The sequence below is a fragment of the Lacerta agilis genome, chromosome 7 (assembly GCF_009819535.1).
Source record: "Lacerta agilis isolate rLacAgi1 chromosome 7, rLacAgi1.pri, whole genome shotgun sequence".
NCBI lineage: Eukaryota > Metazoa > Chordata > Lepidosauria > Squamata > Lacertidae > Lacerta > Lacerta agilis.
In genome coordinates this window covers 80465271-80482417 of record NC_046318.1, presented here as the reverse complement: position 1 = coordinate 80482417, position 17147 = coordinate 80465271, and the positions used below count along the sequence as shown (strand labels likewise).

The following is a 17147-nucleotide window of genomic DNA, read 5'->3' as shown; positions in this document are numbered from 1 at the left end:
ATTCTTTTCCTCGCCCTACTCCTCACCCCACCCCACCTTTTAATGAACAAATCTGCTCTTCATTACTCATGGAAAAGATTGCTTGGAGCTTGAGAATAATTTACCTCCAAAGCAGACTGATGAAATTTGCTTGGAAAAGTATTGAAACTTGCAGTGAACATGATATTTGAATGAAAGTATATTTGATGTAATTTATACTGTTCTTATATATGACACATTCCTCTTTGTTTTACTTTAGGTGAAAAATGACTATATGATAGAAATAGCAGACCAGGTGGACCAGGAAATTGCCTTGAAGCTAGGTTGCCTTGAAATCCGGTAAGGCAATATTTTTACATATTTATTATTCAAACTTTTATAAGCGGAGCAATTTCTCTTATTCTTGATACCCTGATTGATATGAAAATTGGGGTGTTTTTTAAAGGATTTGCTTAAAAGTCTTTTTAGAACCTATAGTGTTTGGTGTAATACAATTGTAATGCTTTTAAATTTACAGATTTCCCCTTCCCCAAACTCACAATTAGTGGCATTTTTATGTCACTTCTGTTCAGTTCACACAAACTTAACTCAAATGGTTAGAAAGTAAATAGCCAAAGTATTGGAACTAAGGCAAGACAAATGCATTTGCTGTGGGAGAATGTTTCATCAAGCCACATTTTCAAATCGTGAAGAGTTGAGTTAGGAACATTGCTGTTGCCCCTTCCTTAACTTACAGTCCAATACTTGTAACGTGTAAAAAATTTCTATAGAGAGAAATAGAGAAACTGAGAGAAGTGAATCCAATATTTTTTTACTCTTGTAACTAGGAATATTTGGAGTTTGTCAGAAAAAAAGACTTACTGTCATCTGTCTTAATGTCTCTGATCTGAAAGTGATTTTTTTGCCTTTCTGTTGCCTTTCTGCCACCCTCCTGAGCCTGAAGCTCAGTCGAGGGGATATTTTGTGCCCTAGATCTGAGCAATGGGCTTTGGAGACTGTCAGGCATCCAAGTTGCTTTGCTGGCCTTTTTAAAAAGCGGAATACTGGCAAAGATGTTGTGGTCCCTTTCATTAGCTGTCTCTTAATAAATATCCAGGTGCCAGGCCAGAGCTGCAAATCTTCTTCCTTTCACAAATACACATTCTCACTCTTGCGAGCACAAAGTCATGCTCTTGTATTTTATAATCGGTTGCTGGGAATCACAAGTGGGAAGAGCACTGTTGTACTCATTTCCTGCTTACAGGTTTCCCATAAGCATCTGGTTGGCTACCATGAGAGCAAGGGTGGTTTCTTATATTCTTAAAGCAGCAAGCACTTATTTAATTGAGATTATAGTGCGAGTTATGGAGCCCCTCCTGTTCAGTATGCCCCACATAGCTTATGTGACCCTTCCTTTTCACAGGGATCAGCCATAGCTCAGGGAGCCTTTATGTGAAGTCTAGTTTTCTCCATGGCCCACTCTGTAAACAGTCTTTAAATATAGCTCTGACTCTGCCCCAAGGGGTCAGAATATTACTCAGTTTTGCCTCCACCTCCAGTGGGGTTGTCTTTGGAATCAAACTAGGTTACTGGCTATCCCCACAGTGGAAGTACAGCAGGGATGTGTGGAATGGGGCTGGCTTTCCTACCATCCAGGGAATTTCCTGTGCAATAGAGACACCACCACCCTCTTCTGCCAACAGCGCACCTTCTAAGTGTCTGGTGATGCCTACCTTCTGAACTTCATAGCTGGACATTTGGTTTGGTTAGATATCTACAGAGCCAAGCTATATTTTTGTCTCCAGATACGTGTATGCATATTCCAGTCATACCTCAGGTTGCGATCGCTGTGGGTTGCGCGTTTTCAGGTTACGGATGTGCCAAATCCAGAAGTACCGGAATGGGTTACTTCCGGGTTTCGACGCATGCACAGAAGCACCAAATTGCGTCAGACGCAGTGCTGCGGGTTACGAACGCTGTGGGTTGCAAACGTGCCTCCCACACAGATCACGTTCGCAACCCAGGCATCCACTGTATAGAATTGTGGAAATGTAGGAAAGGGCTGCAGCTCAGTGGGACAGTGCATACTTTGCATACAAAAGGTCCAGGTTTAATCCCTGCCACCCTCAGAAAGGGCTGGGAAGCCTGTGGCTGGAGAGTTGCTCTATACGCATTTCCCCCCACCACTGTCACACCTCACTTATGTTTCCTCTTCAGCTGAATGCTGTGAAACTGAGGAGAAGCCCAATATCACACCAGGAAGGCTCTAGAACACGCACGAGGGCTGGAGCCATGAAGGGCTCAGCCTAAGCCCAGCCCAACCCAGTCCTGCTGGGATACCAACCCTAAACAGCATTTTGTAGTCTCCTCCTATTTTACAAAGCACAATAATTTTTAGCATGTTAATAAACTCTTCCAGATTATAAAGAGAGAGAGACAAGAGAGATTTCGGAACAATAGCTGATGAAAATTCCCCAAGCATATCACTGTTGTTCAAGGTCTTTTTGTTGAGACAGTTGCTTTAGTTCTGCTATTGTCTTGCACAGCAAGACTCAGAAAAAGTAACAATCAATAAGAAATTAGTGGTAAATCAAGCGACAGAGTAATAAGGAGAGAAAAGCAAATGTTGAGCAGTTATTTTGAATTATACCATTATTGCAAATGCTCTTGCTGGCCAAGAATAATGATAGCTGGTACACGGCAGCTCAGCACCGTCAAAATTGCAGGTTTAAAGAAATGTTTGGGTGGAAAGGTGGCTGAGGATTTAAATTTTCATCACAAGCATATAATATGGTTTGAGACAAGGAACTTGATCTTTTTGAATCACAAGCCCTTGTGATTGCAGATGTATAACAAAACAAACTTAAAAGTGAAAAGCACAACAACAAAAATGAGTAAGGTTTCCAGTGGTCAGAGGCTGGACATTCAGCACTTTGAAGAGCCGTATATATTGAAGTGCTGGCTTGAGTTAATTTGATAGGATTCGGAAGCTCCAATATGCCTCTCCCATAACACAGGGATTCAGCTGCAGGAGGATGGTGCTATGTTTTTCCACTATACATACACCTTAGATCAATGTACAGTGGTACCTCTGGTTACGTACTTAATTCGTTCCAGAGGTCCGTTCTTAACCTGAAACTGTTCTTAACCCGAAGCACCACTTTAGCTAATGGGACCTCCTGCTGCCGCTGCGCCGCCAGAGCACGATTTCTGTTCTTGTTGTTGTTGTTTTTGTTGTTGTTCAGTCGTTCAGTCGTGTCCGACTCTTCGTGACCCCATGGACCAGAGCACGCCAGGCACACCTATCCTTCACTGCCTCTCGCAGTTTGGCCAAACTCATGTTAGTAGCTTCGAGAACACTGTCCAACCATCTCATCCTCTGTCGTCCCCTTCTCCTTGTGCCCTCCATCTTTCCCAACATCAGGGTCTTTTCTAGGGATTCTTCTCTTCTCATGAGGTGACCAAAGGACTGGAGCCTCAACTTCAGGATCTGTCCTTCTAGTGAGTACTCAGGGCTGATTTCTTTGAGAATGGATAGGTTTGATCTTCTTGCAGTCCATGGGACTCTCAAGAGTCTCCTCCAGCACCATAATTCAAAAGCATCAATTCTACGGCGATCAGCCTTCTTTATGGTCCAGCTCTCACTTCCATACATTACTACTTTCTGTTCTTATCCTGAAGCAAAGTTCTTAACCTGAAGCATTATTTCTGGGTTGGTGGAGTCTGTAACCTGAAGTGTCTGTAACCTGAAGCGTCTGTAACCTGAGGTACTACTGTACAATGCAAGTAGAATGGTTAAAATTCTTAGAAAAAATTAAATAGAATAAGTTTATTGTCTTTAAAATTACTATCTCATAGATAACTATTCGAGTCACTTCATGGAAAGCATATTCTGTTGTTTGATGTTATGGCAATAAAAGGTGGGTCACAGATGCCTGTAAGTCACAAACAGGGCACCTGTAGCAGTGTTTTGGGTTTGTCCTGGGATTAATGATGGGCACAGTTGTGATATCACACCTTGAAAATGCTCCTCAGGTGATTGGGGTATGCTAAGTGTGTATGCTGTGACTCCCTTAATCTGCGGAGAGGATTTAGTAGCATTATTATTACAAATTCAGCTCTTGCATGTTTATAGTGTAAACAGCAGTAGGTTTCTATTAGTCAAGTTGCTGAGATACTATTATATGCGCTGGTGGCTTATCTTGTGCTTGCCCAGACAAGTATTTACTCAAGGTGTTTTTGTTTTGTGTGTGCTGATTTCAGGAGATCATACTGGGAGATGAGAGGCAACGCATTAGATAAGAAGTCAAACTATGAAGTATTAGAGTAAGTATATCATTTCAGTTCCAGGCCTGAGTTGTCTCTTGCTTAGGAGAAAGAGGATAAGTTCCATTAGAAGCTGCATTGCTGCCACTCTTCACAGGGAGGCCATGGTACAAAGTCTGCTGTTACTGCTTTAATTAAGATAAAATGGGAAATCGTAAAACCTAATAAATTTCAGACCTCTGGACCTATTGAGGAGGCAAGAGCTCATCAGCTTCTGTCTGACCAAGACAAATTGGATTCTTCATAGTTTAAACCTGCTGATATGCAGTATCATAGTGGTTTCAATCATCTGCATTCTGTTAATGCATCTGGGATCAGCCGGTCTAGTACTACAGATTTAGCAGTGCTTTGTATAAAATGGATTTTCTGTTTGTGATTAGATTAATCAGTCACGGGACTAAATTACTTAGAGTCTTTAATTACTTAGCAGATTCTGGAATTATATAATCGGTGGCTTTGTTTTCCCTTTCTTTCCTTTCCCCTGTACTAAGTTACAATGAAGTTAGCAAAATCACAAATTGCCCAGCATGTGCTCCAAACTTGAGTTACTCATCATTAAAAGCTGGAATATTGACCTAGGCAAACTGTGAAAATGTGGCTTCTAGCCAAATTTCAACAGAGAGCTTGAGGAGCTTTGCATCCGATTCCAAAAAGACAATTGGCATTGCTACAGCCCATTAAAGGGCAGTTTTGTTTTCATGAACTTAGTGGCTAAGTGCATTAGCAGGTTTTCTAGGAAGTGAAAAGACTTCCCCAATAGAAAGCAGAAAGGCGCGAGAGGGTATAAGTGTAAAACAGATGGGCAACATTCAGCTTCAATTCTATTTGAGGGTTTGGAGGACCTGTTATGAAAGCAGAAGGCAATGACAATTGCAACATTAGAAGTGCTATATAAATGGAAGAACCACCAACCTTTCAAAGTCTGTAGAGTTAGGTATGCCTTCAGTGTCCACTGTTTTGTCCTGATTATTCCTAATCTGATTATTCCTTAACAAGCTCATTTTGATATTGATATCTAATTTAAGAGGGTGACTGGAGGAGAGAGGGGGGATTGTTGTTTTTGTTTGTTATTGGGTTTTTTGGGGTGGGTTAATATTGTAAACCACCCTGTGACCCTTGGATGAAGGACAGTATAGAAACTTAGTAGATAATAATAGCAGCAGCAGTGGCGGCAGCGGCAACAACAACAACAACTGACCTGTCAGCTTGACATCGATACCAGGAAAAGTCCTAGAGTAGATAATTAAACAGTACATCTCTGAACACTTGGAAAAGGATGCTGTGATTTCTAATACCCAGCATGGGTTTATGAAAAACAAGTAATGGCAGACAAATCTAATTTCATTTTTTTATGGTGGATCAGGGGAATGCATTGGACACAGTGTATCTTGATTTCAGTAAGACTTTTGACAAAGTCCCCCATAATATTATTGCAGAGAAACTGGGAAAATGTGGACTGGACTAGGTAACTGTTAGGTGGATTTGTAGCTGGTTGACTGACCAAACACAAAGAGTGCTCACTAACGGTTCCACATCATCCTGGAAAAAGTGACAAGTGGGGTGCTGCAGGGTCTGTCCTGTGGCCGTTGTTGTTTAACACCTTTATAAACACCTTGGATAAGGGAATTGAGGGGATGCTCATCAAATTTGCAGATGACATCTGTAAGGTCCGTGGGGTGGTTGCTCGCGAGTAACCAGGCAAGACTCCAAACCGTTTTTTAGCAGGTTTATTGTGCATGCTATTTACAGTGCAGAGCTACAAGTTCATGTCTGTATCAGTCACTAGCAGAATCCGTGAGTGGCCCCTTCTGGCTGTGACCCCAACATAAGAGTTTCGGTATCCCAAATCTCCGCCTCCCCTCCTTGCGTTTCATCCCTCTGTGCACTTGGGGCGCCGGAAATGGCATGTCTCCCTTGCCCGCTGCGGGAGGAGAGTGCAGGGTCTCTCCAACATCCCCAGAGCCTCTGCTCTCAAGACCCGGAGCTGCCTGCCCCTCCCTGCTGAAGACCTCGCTGTTTCCTCCACTGGAAGAGGAGGTGCTGCTGATCAGGTGGGGCCGGGGCTCTCTGTAACATCCCAAGAGCCCTTCCACCACCCTGCGCTGAGCCAGGGACAGTTCCCTGACAACATCAAACTTGGAGAGGTAGCTAATGCTGTAGAAGCAGAATTGGGATTCAAGATGACCTTAACAGATTGGAGAACTAGAGTAGATCAGGCTAGTGGCCCATCTAGTCCAGCATCCTGTTCTCACAGGCCAACCAAAAACAAATAATATTTATTTGTTTGTTAAATAATTATTTGTTATGTTTTATCAGTGAGCTCCTGCAGTAAGGCAAGCTCATAGGCAGCCAGATATCTCTACAAGCAGAGCTTGAAAGCTGTTAAGAATGATGCAAAAACTGTTAGAAATCTGTAAAATATTGTCCATACCAATACACGGAAACCATGTACTGTAATAACATTAAGGTGGCAGTAATGTGAGATATTTTCTTTGTAAATATTTCCAAGATGTGCAGTGCAGTCCCTCTTGGAGTGCTCTTGCATGTCATGTAGACTGTCGGATTTATCTAATCCTACATAGGAAGATAAACTGCATGCAGTTTGCATCTGAGAAGAAATACATCAAAGGACTTAATATTTATGAATGTTTTATCACGTTCTTCCCCAGTTTAGCATCCCTGCAGACACTTGTGCTTGTAGCTGCAAAGGAGAATGTTCTGCTGCCGTTAATCTTATATGTTTTGGGGAAAGATTTTTAGCAGGGTCTTTTTTTCTTTTCTTTTTTAAAGAGGCCTACAATCAAATGCAAATGATTCCACTAAATGGTAGCTGGCTTTGTGCACCTGACATCTCTGAATACAACCTCTATAGAAATGAGTCCACATCCAGTTGTGCATTAGGTAGTGATCCCTGAAACATCTCAAGTTTGGGGCCACTATTCAGAATAAAATTAGGCAAAAGGTCAAAGGGAGAGGGGGAGATATATGTGTCAGTTTGTGTGTGTGTGAACATATACATATATATGAATGATAAAGGGGAACCTTCCCTTAGTTTGTATATATATATATACATCCAGTACATTTGCCACTTAAATGATTGCTGATGATCTTGCACATTAGTTTTCACATTTAGAGATTAGCAGATTGGGCTATTGTCACAAAGCTTCAAATATAGTCACCAAGTGGAAGTTTGTTTTGCCTGTTTTGCCTGTTACCACTACATGTTGCTTCTGCTTGGTGTATTTGTTTTATAGATACAGTAAATAAGGAAATTGTTAAATGTTTTGGAACTGAAAGAGGGGGTTTGTTTTGTTTTCTTAGTAGTCTGCTTCACAACTAGAAGTTTATAAAAGAACTGTTTAAAATGATATATAAACAATGTTGAAAAGATTTTTTTTAATTGTTGACAGTTTTTTAATGAATTCTTCTTTGATTTGTATTAGCATGCATGTGTACACACACACACACACACACACCTGCACATTTCCTCATGCTTTTATTGTTGATTTACATGAACAAGGCACACAAATCCCAAAATCTGTATTGTTGCTGTTGTTGTTGTTCAGTCGTTGAGTCGTGTCCGACTCTTCGTGACCCCATGGACCAGAGCACGCCAGGCACGCCTATCCTCCACTGTCTCTCGCAGTTTGGCCAAACTCATGTTAGTAGCTTCAAGAACACTGTCCAACCATCTCATCCTCTGTCGTCCCCTTCTCCTTGTGCCCTCCATCTTTCCCAACATCAGGGTCTTTTCTAGGGAGTCTTCTCTTCTCATAAGGTGGCCAAAGTACTGGAGCCTCAACTTCAGGATCTGTCCTTCCAGTGAGCACTCAGGGCTGATTTCCCTAAGAATGGATAGGTTTGATCTTCTTTCAGTCCATATCTGTATTAGGGTAATGTATTAGGGTAATCTGTATTAGGGTAATGTATTTGTTTGATCAATCACAAAATCCTGTACAAGTACAACACTTCTCATAAACATGACTAACTATTGCTTTGACTATTTCAGGAAAGATGTGGGCTTAAAAAGATTTTTTCCGAAGAGTTTGTTGGATTCAGTAAAGGTAATTTTATGTTCTATTCAGATGTTGGAAGTAGTTGCATGGTGTGTGTTGGTCATTCCATCTCCTGACCCTCAAAGTGTAAATTTATATATTTATTTAGTACTGCCCATTTCATGGCATTTCAAAACACATGAGAGGACAAGTAACCCCTGGGGCTTACAGTCTTGAAAATGGCCGAAGGGAATGTGGTGCTTTACTCAGTACAAGCAAAAAAAGACATAGGCATATTGAACTAATTCCTGACTTCTTTTGCTGTCAGTTTCATCTCTCAGGAGGTGGAGGAGGGAATAAAGGGATCTGCTATTCTTTATCTATCTAATTCTTACCAACTGAGACCAGCTGGCAAGTACACATGGCAAGAACCTTGGGGTGAAAATGACTGTGTTACCTTGGAATTTGTGATAACAATGTATGTGTAAACTGGACATAGCTGGACAGGTAACCTGGATTTTTGGAAAGCAGATTTGAGGAATTTCTAGCAATGGCTACAAATTCTGAGGGAGAAAAGAACTCAAGAGAAGAGGGATGGGATATTGGGAAGTATGGAATACTGAAGGCACAATGGCAAACTATTCCAGTTAGGAGGAAAAAGACATCTAAATAAGTCTGTGTGACCGCACAGAGAGCTAATGCTGATGAGCTGAGATTTTGGAAAGGATATGTACAGGAGGCAGAAGGATGAGTACAATGAGTAGCTTACATATGTAAGGTATCAGGAAGGTATCAGGTATCTAGAAGGTATCAGGAAGGCTGAAATCTTGAAAGAGCTGAGACTTGAGAAAGGGCTTCTTTGGTTATGTTTAGATAAAGTAGAAGGACAAAGAAGCGGTTAGGCCTTCTGTTTAAGGAATTATTAACCAAAGATGAAGAGAGGGTAGAATTACTCGTTTCCTATTTCACCTCTTTCTTCTCTAATAAGATGAATTGTGTTCAACCTAAGGATAGGTAAGGAAGCTGTTGAAGAGCACCTAGCTACGTTGAAGGAGTTCAAGTTTCGAGGGCTGGATGAATTGCCTCCAAGGGTGTTGGAGTAGCTCGCAGATGTTTCAGAACCAGTGACTATTAATTGAGAATTCTTGGAGATCACATGAGTTGCAAGAAGACTGGAGATGGGCGAATGCTACCCCTTTCTTCAAAAAGGGAAAAAATCAAGTCTGGGAAACTCGAAGTTAATTAGCCTGATGTCAATACCGAGCAAAATTCTATAATAGATTATTAAGCATTCAGTTTGTGAGCCTCAAGGAAAAGAGTGTGTGGATTACTAGGAGCCTGAATGGGTTTATTTAATTTGTTCTTCCCAGTTCTGTACAATTTCCGAATGTCACAGGCTTCTGGGCAATAACTACTTGAGGGTAGAGTAAATACTCTGAATGTGAATGTATGAGACTGAGAGGAAGCCGCCTGCTGTTTTTGTCTTCACTTAATATTGGTTTAGTAAATAAGATCAAACCCCAAACAATGACACTTGGTTCAGGTGCATCATAATACTCAGATTGCCTTTTAACATTAAGGAGTAATTAAATTTGTTTCAACTTTTCTTCTGCAACAGCACCTGTTAAAGAGATTTGCATTGTTTTTCTTTATAAGATGCAAGGTGGTAAACAGCTGTACATTATTCATGCTCCACAAAGCTTCTTTCTGCTTCAGAATTGTGAATGTTTGTTTCTCCTCCCCCACCTCAGTTTATTGGGCAGATGTTTCCAACCTTGTGGTGATGGATGGAATTTAATATTCACTCTTGCCAGCAGGACCTTACAGTGATATCTGTTTTGTTACCTAGGCCAAAAACCTACGAAAAATGATCCAGCAAACGTTTCGACAGTATGCCAACCTCAATAGAGAAGAAAGTATTTTGAAATTCTTCGAGATCCTCTCACCAGTATACAGATTTGACAAGGAATGCTTCAAGTGTGCTCTGGGTGTAAGTATGCTACATGCAGGTGCTAGGGCATATTACAAAATAATCAGGGTTATTTGTAGGCAGGTCATGGTTTATTAAACTATGGTCAGCAGCTTAACTATCATTTGTTGACTATGGTTAAAGGTTGCTTGTTGACCAAGGCATGTTCTTGTTGCATGAACATTAGTGTTAACCATGGTTTAGTGTTATGGGTGAACCTGGACATTCTCCTTATGGAACTGTCACTACCCAAAAGGTACGGAAGAGTGTCAGAACGTAGCCATGTTGGTCTGCCATAGTCGAAACAAAATAAAAAATAAAAAAATACTTCCAGTAGCACCTTAAAGACCAACTAAGTTTGTTCTTGGTATGAGCTTTCATGTGCATGCACACTTCTTCAGATACCTTTCAAGGCTTGGCTGCTTTTTCTTGCTGGTGTTTTTCTCTATTCTCTGTTGTAATATACCAAGGTTTAATGGATTATCTACCAGATACGTTAATTGTGATTCACTATTATGTTCAATCCAGGACAGAGGTGTTCAAACCAGGCCAGAAGTAGTGGTTTTTTTTTAGGGAGCAGGGGAGGGAGAACAAGAGTTTGGTAAATGTGTTTGTTATATCCAGCTAATCACCAACCATATAATACAGTTATACACATTTTTAAGAATCATTTTTGAATTTGAGGATTGAAGACTCCACTCAGTTTCTATGAGTCACATTACCGCTGTGTCTAAAATTGAACTCGCCCCTGCCTGCTTTTTGTATGAGTTATTTTACATAATGCCAGGAAACAATGATAAACCTGTAAAGATGGAAGTTGTGTAGTAAATTTGATGGTATTTACCCAATTTATTTTGTCAATTTTCTTTCCAAATCATCACCACTTCTGTTAATATAAAAGTCAAGCTGGATAATTTCGGTCGAGCTGGCCATTGGTCCAGAAGAAGGAATCAGCTACCTTACAGACAAGGGTTCCAATGTAAGTCTGCTTATCCACCATCTGTATTAACATGCCTTGGAGTGGGAGGTGTAAATGAATATTTAGGTGGAGGTTAATCTCAAGTAAGATTTTCAAGCAAAACTCTGCTGCTCCCATCTGTTTCACCCCTAAAAACAAACAAACCACAGTCAGTCTGCCCTTATTGGACTGGTTATAGGGATTCTCCCTAAATATGCTGTACTTCTGCAAATCTTGGGCTTCTCCTTAGGTATCTCTTTCTTGTACTTGATGAGTTAGCTACGTAAGCATCCTCTCCTGAAGACTGGAAATAGAATATGATATTGACACTCTTCCATAACTTCTGCTTAAATTGAACCCTAGGGTTTTTCTTTCCATTATATTGTGTTCACCACCACCACCACCAACCCCAAACCAGGCTTCTTAGATTTCAGGAAACTTGACATACAGAAAGCAAAACAAACAAATGCTGTGCTGATTACGCTTCCCTGCACCCTCCTCTCCTCATAGGAGATCTCAAGTCAGTTTCCATTTGGGCTCTCTGCCAGTAGTTCATACTGCTCCATAGTGCTTTAGGCCAAGAGTTGCCATCATTTTGCTCTCTTCCCTTTCCCTGGGCAGAGCTTGTGACATTGCTCTGAGGCTCTATTAAAAATGAAAAGAAGTTGACAGAATATGGTAAACTTCAGGAGGATAGTGGTAAGTGTTTAAGGATGGTCGGGTGATCTGTAGTACTTGCTGTTACTGATGCTTTCACTCTACCCCATACTTTTCTGTAGCTTACTCACCTGGCAGACTTCCATCAAGTTCAGACCATTCAGTATTCAACTAGCGAAGATAAGGACAGGAAAGGAGTGCTACAAATGAAAATTGCTGGAGCACCAGAGGTAGGCAGAGTTTTCTGTTGCATGGGCAGGCAATGAGACCTAATTCCTTATTGTACTTTCTCAATACTTCATAAACAGAGGTGGGTGTCTCTCCCAGGACAATGTAAAAATTTGGATCGTTGCCTCATACTTTGTCCTGAGACTGCAGCCCTCTGCATTAATAAGGCTAAGAATGATGTATAGTTGAGTCCTACCTGCAGTGAGGTACCTGCCATAGTGCTATTCTTTCAGGATTCTTGGATTCAGAGTGGCTGAGATTATGTCTGCCTTGCCAATTGTACTGGACCACATGCCCATGCTACAGTTCTGCTGTTCCTTTTGCAGAAACCCCATGGTGATGGTTGCAGTGGAAAGCCATTACTGCCTTCTGTGGGTGCTCCTTATTATAGTGTGTTTGACAGAAACTGCTACCCTTTGGAGTGTGTGAGCACTACATATTTGTGGTTAGACAGGTCAATGTGGGAAACCATGTATGGAGTTTTGAACCTGAGAATGACTCTTCCCTGACCTAGCTGTTATGTTGGACGTAATCAGGAAAACAGTGGAGAAGAGTGAGAACACAGAAATGAACAGTTAAGTCATAAAACATGGGTGCATTTCTCTGCTTTGGGAGATGTTACTACCCAAGAAACCTGCACAATGCACACAGTGCAATCCAGAAAAAAAGGTGTGACTTGCAGAATCTTGCTTTTGAAACTATTGATACATGGAAGCATACAGAACAGCTCTTTAGTTGGTACCATAAACCTTCATCAATTATACTTGGTGAAAATTGGTATATTTTGTGCTTAATATTTTTCTTAAACTGAATGAATTATGCACACAATTGATAAGCAAGTATTCTAGGGTTAAATAAGAGACATTGCATTTCTAGTTAAAACCCAAACTGCATGCACTTCTTTGGTTATTCATTGTTATTTTATTCCAGATAACAATTGCCAATCAAGTTTGATCTCTGCTTGTTTATTATTTGCTTCACAGAATTTATATTCCACACCTTTAGCATTAATTTATGTTGGTGCATGTAACAAGTAGCAAGAACAATAAAAATACAATTGATAAATTACAGACAACCCCTGTGTGTGTGTGTGTGTGTGTGCACATTCCAGGTCATCACACACGATGGCAGCACACATAGCCTGCCCCCCTTGTTCTGCCCCCTTTTCCTGCCACTTCTGGGCGAAATGGGGGTTGTCTGTAATGCAATAAAGCGGGGGTCAGCAACCTGCGGCTCTCTGACAGGTCTCCCGCGGCTCCGGCATGCCCCCTTTCAATGCCCTTTCAATAATAATTAAATGGTTATCGGCAAATAAAAGGGCCAAAAAAACCATGAATAATCCGCATCAACGTTGAACAGCTGGGCGGTCTTTCTCAGCCCTCTCGGGGTTCCCGAGGACAGACCCAAGATTGATGTCCACCTTGACCACTCCCAGAGAGAGGAAGCGACTTCTTCACACCAATAAGCGTGTGGGGAGGGCTGAGCTTTTACCACCTCGGCGTGCCAATTGGCAGGACAGATCGCCCGCCTTGGCGCATAGGCTCGGAGCCGGGGCCTTACCGCCGAGGTAGCCACTGAGGATGAAGGCAGGAGGCGGGCACGGGAGAGCGATGCTTCGTCCGGCCAATGAGCCGCCGGGATGCCTGTTCCTGTTTGAGGGGAACATGCCAATGAGGGTGGCGTTAGGGCGGGGAGAAGAAGGAGCTGGGCTTTGCGAGTTATCGAGAGAGAGAGAGAGAGAAAAGAGTCGGGATAATAAAGGCTGCGGGAGGTGGCGGCGGCGATTGGAGCGGCCCCTGTCGGGCGGAATCCTTTTCAAAGCTGCCGCGCGGAGGGCGGAGCAGGCGGGCCAGGTGTCGCCGTGATGGGAGGGCGGTGATGGTCGCCGACAGGATGAAGTAGAGCTGCTTTGGGGCGGCAGCGGTGAAAACGTCCGGGCTGCTTCTGAAACCTCCGCCAACCGGTGCTTCGCCAGCGCTCGCTGCGGGCGGTGTACATGCTCAAGACGGCCCCAAGGGTGGCTCGGGGGCCCGGAGCCCCGAGGCCGGCGCGCTGCAGTGCCTGGCGTGATTCCCCCCCCCCCCCAAAAAACCTGTTTTTTGCTTTTTGGCTTTTTGCCTTGCTCTCCCACCCCCCTCTCTTTTTCTTCCTCCCCTCCTTTTTTAATCCAAGGGGAGAAATCCCATTTTTAAAACAAACAAACAAACGAAAAACAAACAACCCCCCCCCCACAGCTGCTGCAGCCACTCTATTTGAATTTTTATTATTACCCTTTTCTCCCTCTATCCCCCCTTTTGTTTTTGTTTTCAAAAAAAGGAAAAAGAAGAAAAAGATTTTTCCCCTTTATTTTTATTTTTTAAACTACTACATATTTTTAATAGATATTCTCCCCACCCCACCCCACCCCCAATTTATATTTTTCCACCCCACTTTTCCATTCCCACCCCCCCTTTTTCTTTCTTTATTAGTTCGCTTGCCAACCTATCTCAGAGGGGGAAGCCCTCTCTCCCACCCACCACACCCCCCAAAAAACAACTTTGAGCTGAAAAAAACGGGGGTAGATCACTGCTGAAAGTAGATCACAGTTTCTTGGGAGTTGGCCACCCCTGGTATAAGACATGTAACTAGAATAAAAATTTTAAAAAACCAAGCAAATAATTGTAATAACTACTGTAATAAAGCACTGCTATAATTATATATAATTTCCCTAAAATTTTGGTTTCATTCGCCTTTCCATGCTGAAATGTCACAACCTGAACGACCATGGCTTGCCCCCCCCCCCTAGTTTTGATCCTGGATACGCCCCTGAGTCAATGCAAAAAAGTAATAACTTATTCTTGTTGTTTTTACTAATTATACTTTGCATTGGCTCCTATACGTTATTTATTATTATTGCATTAAGGTAAGAAACAATATACGCAGCGTTATATTTGTTTTAAATGTCACAAGGGTTTTGCGGCTCCCAGTTGTTTTTTCCCCCTTTGGAAACGGGTCCAAGTGGCTCTTTGTGTCTTAAAGGTTGCAGACCCCTGCAATAAAGCATAGAAACTAAGACAACACTGTGAAATATTTCAGCAATCTATTAAAATAGATAGTAAAATCAAAACTGCTTCAAGTTGGTTTGCTTTTAAAGAAAAGCAGCAAAACTACCTTTTGCTAAAAGCCCTGAGAAAATGTCTTTGCCTGGTGCCTAAAAGATAGTTAAGTAGTCACTGCACTGGGCCTCCCTATGGCATTCCAAAGGTGAGGAGCTGTCAATGAAAAGCCTTTCTTATCAAAAGGTGAATTGTTTCTGAATTCTCCTCCCACTGCCTCATGAATATTGCTGATACCTAGTATGTTTTTGGTTCAAGCCAAATAATTACAGTCCTAATCTTACACATTCTGAGATACAGATGAAAATCCTACATGCGGAGTAACCCATGAAGGCAGCCAGACAGAGAAAGCAACTTATGAGCTGATTTGGCCACATGGAGATGCACTGCTTTCCGGCAGAGAGATGGGACTTGTTGGCAGCTGAAAAAAATATGCTGCTTTATTCATGCGGACTGGCATTAGAAAGTGGCATTTGTCATTGTGGTCGTGCCAGCTCTCATGTTAACATCATCCATGGGGCCGCTCCCATGTGAAAGGCTTTAGGGTGTAACAACTGGGACCTTTTTAATCATTTACTCACTTTCCCCCCTATTTTCTGTTTTTAAGTTGCATGCTCTTCTCTGACATAACAGCTCAGCTGTTCTACTAAATGTTTGTGTCTGCAAATAATGCCTCTTTGTTTGGTGCCCTGTTTTCTCGCTCTCTTTCTCTCTAGCCTCTGACAGTGACAGCACCGTCCTTAACCATTGCAGAGAACATGGCAGACTTGATCGATGGCTATTGCCGGCTGGTCAACGGTGCTACACAGTCTTTCATCATCAGACCTCAGAAAGGTGAGATAATTTTTTTTTTTTGTAGATAACTTGTATTATGTAGTCTAGCCAGGTTTGGTGTCATTTAGCTTGGGGGGGGGGGGTGGAACCCTAGCCTGGAGATCATTTCTCTTGTTTACTAGGGGAAATCCGTGTTGTTTCTGCAGCCAAGGGGTATGCAACTAATAGCAAAATGTTAACAAGCGTCTGAGATGCCAATTCCAACAGCTACTATTATATAAGTAATTTTATAGATGGCAAAACCATAACTTAGTCATATTCCAAAACTGTCAGCTAGTTTGTATTCTAAATTAGTAGTGAAATATTTCTTGGTTGCACACAAACTTAACTGTCTCTCCCTATGTGGTCCATCATACTTTGTTTGGATCATGTATGTTCTATAGGAAGACAGCTTTCCTTTTTAGACACTCATATTATCCATTACATCATACATGTTTTTATTATTTATTCTATTCTTCCTCTACAAAAATCAGGGTGGCACCTGTGCTTCTTTCCCCCCTTTATTATTCACAACAATCTTGTGAAGTAGGTTAGGCTGAGACATAATGAGCAGCCTAACTTCACTTGATACGCTATGTAGCATGATGGATTTTAATTTGCATCTCTCCAATTCTGACGTTTTTGGTAAAACATTTCTGATGTTTTTGGTAACATGAGCTTTGGCATGCTCTAAGAAATTTTAGACTCAAACACTGAGATTTGAAAACTCCTAGACTCATAGAATCATAGAATAATTTAAAAAAAAATTAGTGCAAAAATAAAATAGTTGTTTAAATGTAGGCAAGTCCAGGAATTGTTTTTGCCTTGTTGCACTGAGCACAAAAGAGGTTATCTGCAGAGAGTCTAGCTTATTTTGTGCTGACTGTTTATACTTCAGTACCCCATATCTGATAGATAGATAATCTATAATCAAATTTAAATTGCAGATAGTACTGAGCGAGGGAAATTATTCAAGTCTGATTTTGATATCTTAACACTAATAGTGTAGAATAATGCAGTCATGGTTTAGGGGCTTTTTCATTGATTACTTGAATTTTGTAATACAGTCATACCTCTGGTTACAATCGCTGCAGGTTGTGTTCGTCACAGGATACCAACGCGCTGAACCCACCAGAAGTAACCAGAAC

General features: G+C 41.7%; 1 protein-coding gene across 16 annotated transcripts in view; it reads left to right on the top strand.

Moving 5' to 3' along the window:
* PTK2 (protein tyrosine kinase 2) overlaps positions 1–17147 on the top strand; it is a 175594-nt gene that overhangs the window by 91856 nt on the left and 66591 nt on the right. For all 16 annotated transcript variants that reach the window (XM_033155919.1, XM_033155920.1, XM_033155909.1 and 13 more), the window contains 7 exons: positions 239–318; positions 4222–4284; positions 8294–8348; positions 10129–10269; positions 11150–11227; positions 11986–12093; positions 15903–16020. In XM_033155919.1, coding sequence (XP_033011810.1) covers positions 239–318; positions 4222–4284; positions 8294–8348; positions 10129–10269; positions 11150–11227; positions 11986–12093; positions 15903–16020 — 643 coding nt within the window. The remainder of the gene's footprint in view (positions 1–238; positions 319–4221; positions 4285–8293; positions 8349–10128; positions 10270–11149; positions 11228–11985; positions 12094–15902; positions 16021–17147) is intronic.